Raw genomic sequence first — 5,199 nt, 5'->3', positions numbered from 1 at the left:
CAAGTCCCTTTGTGACTGTTTAGGCTTCATATTACTGGAACATCATCCAGACACGTGTAGACTAGAATGTGTGTGCGCGTGCTCTCTTTAGGCCTTTAGTGCTGCTGTTCTGGATGTGTCAGGACTGTTTCTTTGCTTTGTGGTGTGTGCGTGTGTGTGAGAGAGAGATAAATTCCACCCCCTTTTTGGGGACAGTTTTGTTTCTGTGTGTGTTGAAGTGATGGAGGTGAAATGGACATGCGTCTCTTTGGTTTTCAGTATAAATTGTTATGGATTGTAAATGTCAATGTTTGAGAGCCGCTGCTTTAGTTTCTTGTTTAGTGCACTAATGTAGTGATTTGGGACATGAACAGTAAATGTGTGTATAAAGCTGTGCAAGGCTAACTTTGTGTGTGTGTGTGTGTGTGTGTGTGTGTGTGTGTACGCAGCAAGAAGTGGAGAACTTTAAGAAGGTTCACCTGATCAGCCGGGAGCAGTTTGACTGTTTGACCCCTGAACCCCCAATCGACCCCAACCAGGAAGTGCCACCCTGTCCGCCCCGCCCTCAACACAGTGAGTCACGTCCTTACTTTCCGCTATAATCGGGTGGGGTGTGTGTGTGTGTGTGTGTGTGTTTGAGACCTCACAGAGTTGTGTTGTTTTCTAGTTCCTACAGATGACCTGGCGAATAAACTGTTTGGAGCTCCGGAGCGTTCTGTGATGGCGCGCTCTCTCCCCACCGCCGTGCCCGACTCTCCCGGATACAGAGCACCACACACACCTCACACACCTCGCACACCACGCTGCAAACACAACACACACACACCTCGCTTCTACCCAGTCATCAAGGATGGCCGGCCTGTGGACGCCAAGGTACACACACACACACACACAACATGTGCTCGAACAGTCAAACTGTAGAAATGGTTAAAAAGTGGTGTTTGTGCAGGAGGCGGTAAACACCTGAATTTACAGAATAAATCTATAATATAACATAGAACACACGTCATCACTCGTACTAATGTTACACAACATGGCTGTGATGTCATCAGGCAAAAGAAGGTTTCGTTTAGAATGTTTGTGTTAAATAGAAACAAAACCGTGTGCGTGTTTTTCAGACACCACGTAAACGGAAGACACGTCACAGCTCGAACCCACCAATGGAGTGTCACGTGGGTTGGGTGATGGACTCACGAGAACATCGATCAAGGACTGCATCCATGAGGTAACGCGCACATACACACACACACACACTGTGCTAACAGAACTTTAGTAAAGTGTAATGTCATTAATGAGCTGTTATGTTCATTTTTTGTCATCACTGTTGCTATAGAAACAATGCATTTCTTAGTCTTTAAAGATTCACTGTGTGTGTGTGTGTGTGTGTGTGTGTGTGTGTGTGTGTGTGTGTGTGTGTGTAGCTCTAACACAAGTCCATCTGAAGGCACAGCAGCGTTGGGGAACATCGGCTGCACTCCTCAATCTCTTCCAAAATTTCAGCATCCATCACACGAGCTGCTGAAGGAGAACGGCTTCACACAACACGTCTACCACAAATACAGACGACGCTGTCTCAACGGTACACACACACACACACACACACACACACACAAAACCGTCTACCACAAATACAGGCGGCGCTGTCTCAGCGGTACACACACACACACACACACACACACACAAAACCGTCTACCACAAATACAGGCGACGCTGTCTCAGTACACACACACACACACACACACACACACACACACACACACACACAAAACCGTCTACCACAAATACAGACGCTGTCTCAGCGGTACACACACACACACACACACACACACACGTCTACCACAAATACACACACACACAACACACACACACACACACACACACACACACACACACACACACACACAAAACACGTCTACCACAAATACAGACGACGCTGTCTCAACGGTACACACACACACACACACACACACGTGTACCACAAATACAGACGACGCTGTCTCAACGGTACACACACACTTACACTTACCTTTATTTGATATTTTCTGGTGATCAGAAATGATCTGGAAATATAAATTCTCTCTCCGTCTCTCTCTCTGTCTCTCTCTCTCTTTGTCTCTCTCTCTCTTTGTCTCTCTCTCTCTCAGAGCGTAAGAGGTTAGGAATTGGTCAGTCTCAGGAGATGAACACACTCTTTCGTTTCTGGTCATTCTTCCTGCGTGATCACTTTAATAAGAAGATGTACGAGGAGTTCAGGCAGCTGGGAGTCGAGGATGCAAAGGAGGGTTACAGGTACAGAAGCTCCGCCCACTCACATTCTCACCTGTACAACACTGATCATTTTACTGGGATGTGGATTGAGGGGGGGGGGTATGGGGATGTGTGTATGTGTTTGGAGTGAGATCTCTGGAACGACTGTTTGAATGTTTGTGGAATTTATAGGACCATTTTACCAAATTACAAAAAAAAAAAAAAAAAAAAAATGTCAAGGTCACAGCAAGGTCAAATATTTTAAATAGTTTAGTTTTTGTTGTTGTTGTTTGTCATCGGTCCACACATTAATAACAAGATGTGTAGACATGTTAAAGGCAAACACATCCAGTTTTCACTGTGTGTGTGTGTGTGTGTGTGTGTGTGTGTGTGTGTGTGTGTGTGGGTTGGAGTGTCTGTTCCGGTATTACAGTTATGGGCTGGAGAGAAAGTTCAGACCTGAAATCTTCAAAGACTTCCAAGAAGAAACCATTAAAGATTATGAAGCAGGTAAGAGGATCACACACACTTTTAAACTTGTGCGCCATACAGTTCCTCAGAGTGAACACACTTGTGTTCTATTAGTATGTGATTTGGGGTGTGTGTGGGTTTTTAGGTCAGCTGTATGGTCTGGAGAAGTTCTGGGCTTTTCTCAAATACTCTAAAGCTAAGAATCTGGAGATCGACTCCAAACTGCAGGAGCACCTGCGCAACTTCAGACGTCTGGAGGACTTCAGAGTTGATGTAAGTGTGTATATCTGAGTGTGAAGGACACGTGTGTGTGTGTGTGTGTGTGTGTGTGTGTGTCTCTCTCTCTCTCTCTCTTCCTCTCTGTTTATAAAATCCTGGGATTTTTTTTTTGTCATTTGACCTTCAGCCTCCGATGGATGAAGGTCGTAAGCGTCACTCCTCCAGTGGTGATGGACGGCGCCGTCACGTGTCTCAGTCGTCCTCTCGCCACACCCACACGTCTGACCACGCCCAGGAGCCGAAGTCATGCCCCGCCCCTGCTGCTGTCCTCGGCCAGTGATTGGCTGAAACCGACACGCCTTCCTCACTATTACCTGCCCATTACCCATAATCCTCTGGGGTCCAGCCGCTCCCGCACGCGTTCCTCACGGCCTGAGTGTCGGAGTGGAGGACGAATCGAGCGCTTCCCTTCAGATATCATTTCTTTTTTACATTTTTACACCTGAGAATCTGCTGAAGGGAAACTTCATTTTTATTCTCGTCATTTCTTTAGTTTTATTTGGACATCAACCTCAGTGTGACCTTTAACCTTTCCAGCCCAAATCCTGTATGATTGGCTGAGATTGGTGGTGATGATTTTGTTTTGGGTTTGAACTTCCTGTTTTTGGGATTCGGTTTGCTGTTAGATGAAGAGGGATGAAGACTGAAAGTTGAAGCAAAACTTCACCGTTTCTCATCACTCCTTTTTTTTCCACAGTTGCCTTATTTTACTCCGTTTTTCTGCTTATTGTGTGCTGGAGACGTGAACCGCCCCGACGCCCGCCCATGCCCCCTCCCCCAGCCCCACCCCACCGTGTCCTTGCCCGCGTCTCCCCGTCTTCCATGAGCTCTGTTCTGGACCGAACACGGCCTCGGTGTCTGTGTTCACACTCAGCGTCTCTACTTCACTATTACTTGAAGAACGAGAGAAGAGGAGCAGCTGAACATTTGATCATGCTGCAGGTGCTCTAGGACTTTAACACACACACACACACACACACACACACACACACACACACACCATGGAGGAATGGGGGGAGGAGAGGAAAAAAACTTTAATCACAATTCCAGAGATCAATTCAGAGACACTGGAAGCCACGCCCCCTTTTGCCTGATGGACAGGTGGAGAAATGAACTGAGAGATAACTCCGCCCCTCTAACCTGGACACCTCTCCTTTATCCTGAAAGAAAATGTGGCTTGGGGGCGGAGATCAGAACACGCCCCTGTATTCTCTAATTGCAGATTATATATTCACCTTATACGTGTACAATATTTTTAGTTTTATTGTCCTGATTATTTTTTTAACACATTTTAATTTTGCTGTATTGTAGCTACGCTAAAGTTTCAGTGCCGTGCGAGAGAAATAGGAACAAGATATAAAGAGGAAATAACCGCAACTCACACAATAAACATTAATTATAGACTTAATTGGTTAACGAGCTCGTTATTGAGCAACATGCATCTCTTGGATGAAACGGATGTTTTCTGTTATAAATTAGCTCGTTGTTGCGGAATTGGTGAGTGAGGAAGAAGAGAAGTTTTAAACTCAAACTTTCATTTTTTTCTTTTTATTTGAACCCCAGTGGGAGACGACGTTTCTGTTTCGGGACGATAAACCGTGATCTGGATATTAACAGCATTATTCCATAAAGACATAAATATTCCAAATAAACCGCTGTGTAAAGGTGTTTAAATGTTCAAGTTCATCACCATTCTGCTCCTGGGCTCGTGAAAATGAAGAGGAAAAAAAAAAAAAACGAACAAAAAACCTAAATGTAAAATACTTGAATGATTGTGTATAAGTGAATATTCGCTCTGTAGGCTGCTGTGATTGGCTTAGTGTCATTTGTAATTTGTAGTAATTTTGCTTTTCCTTGATGAATAAAAAAAAATATATAAAATGGACAAAAACCCCTTCAAACTGTTTTTTCTTTCTCTCTCTCTGTGTGTGTGTGTGTGTGTGTGTGTGTGTGTGTGTGTGTGTGTGTGTGTGTGTGTGTGTGTGTGAAACATACCAAGAAACGAGCTTGTGTGCGTGCTGCCTCCTGCTGGCTGAACGCAGTAGTGCAGAACCAGGGCGGCCTCGGTCCGGTGGTGATTTGAGGTCATAGACGTAAAATCCACAGACTCCTGATTGGCTGCTGGATCTCACATCAGCGCCTCCTCCATCTTGGTTTGGGGAAGAAGTTAGAAATACAACTTAAAAAGAGCTCCAGATTTTCTGCATCAAAATGCAATGTTTT

The 5,199-nt window shown here is 45.0% G+C and overlaps 1 protein-coding gene across 3 annotated transcripts in view; it reads left to right on the top strand.

The window, feature by feature from the left end:
* The window catches only part of larp1 (La ribonucleoprotein 1, translational regulator), a 19,692-nt gene extending 14,825 nt beyond the window's left edge, over nucleotides 1-4,867 (top strand). For all 3 annotated transcript variants that reach the window (XM_046867888.1, XM_046867886.1, XM_046867887.1), the window contains exons 12-19: nucleotides 429-552; nucleotides 647-852; nucleotides 1,098-1,204; nucleotides 1,401-1,558; nucleotides 2,124-2,272; nucleotides 2,631-2,736; nucleotides 2,843-2,970; nucleotides 3,104-4,867. In XM_046867888.1, the coding sequence (XP_046723844.1) occupies nucleotides 429-552; nucleotides 647-852; nucleotides 1,098-1,204; nucleotides 1,401-1,558; nucleotides 2,124-2,272; nucleotides 2,631-2,736; nucleotides 2,843-2,970; nucleotides 3,104-3,256 (1,131 nt within the window). In that variant the 3' untranslated portion in view covers nucleotides 3,257-4,867. The remainder of the gene's footprint in view (nucleotides 1-428; nucleotides 553-646; nucleotides 853-1,097; nucleotides 1,205-1,400; nucleotides 1,559-2,123; nucleotides 2,273-2,630; nucleotides 2,737-2,842; nucleotides 2,971-3,103) is intronic.
* Nucleotides 4,868-5,199: the final 332 nt, after the last annotated feature.

The sequence above is a fragment of the Silurus meridionalis genome, chromosome 15 (genome assembly GCF_014805685.1).
Source record: "Silurus meridionalis isolate SWU-2019-XX chromosome 15, ASM1480568v1, whole genome shotgun sequence".
Taxonomy (NCBI): domain Eukaryota; kingdom Metazoa; phylum Chordata; class Actinopteri; order Siluriformes; family Siluridae; genus Silurus; species Silurus meridionalis.
The sequence above is the reverse complement of the archived record's forward strand: the minus strand, read 5'-3'. Positions and strand labels throughout refer to the sequence as shown.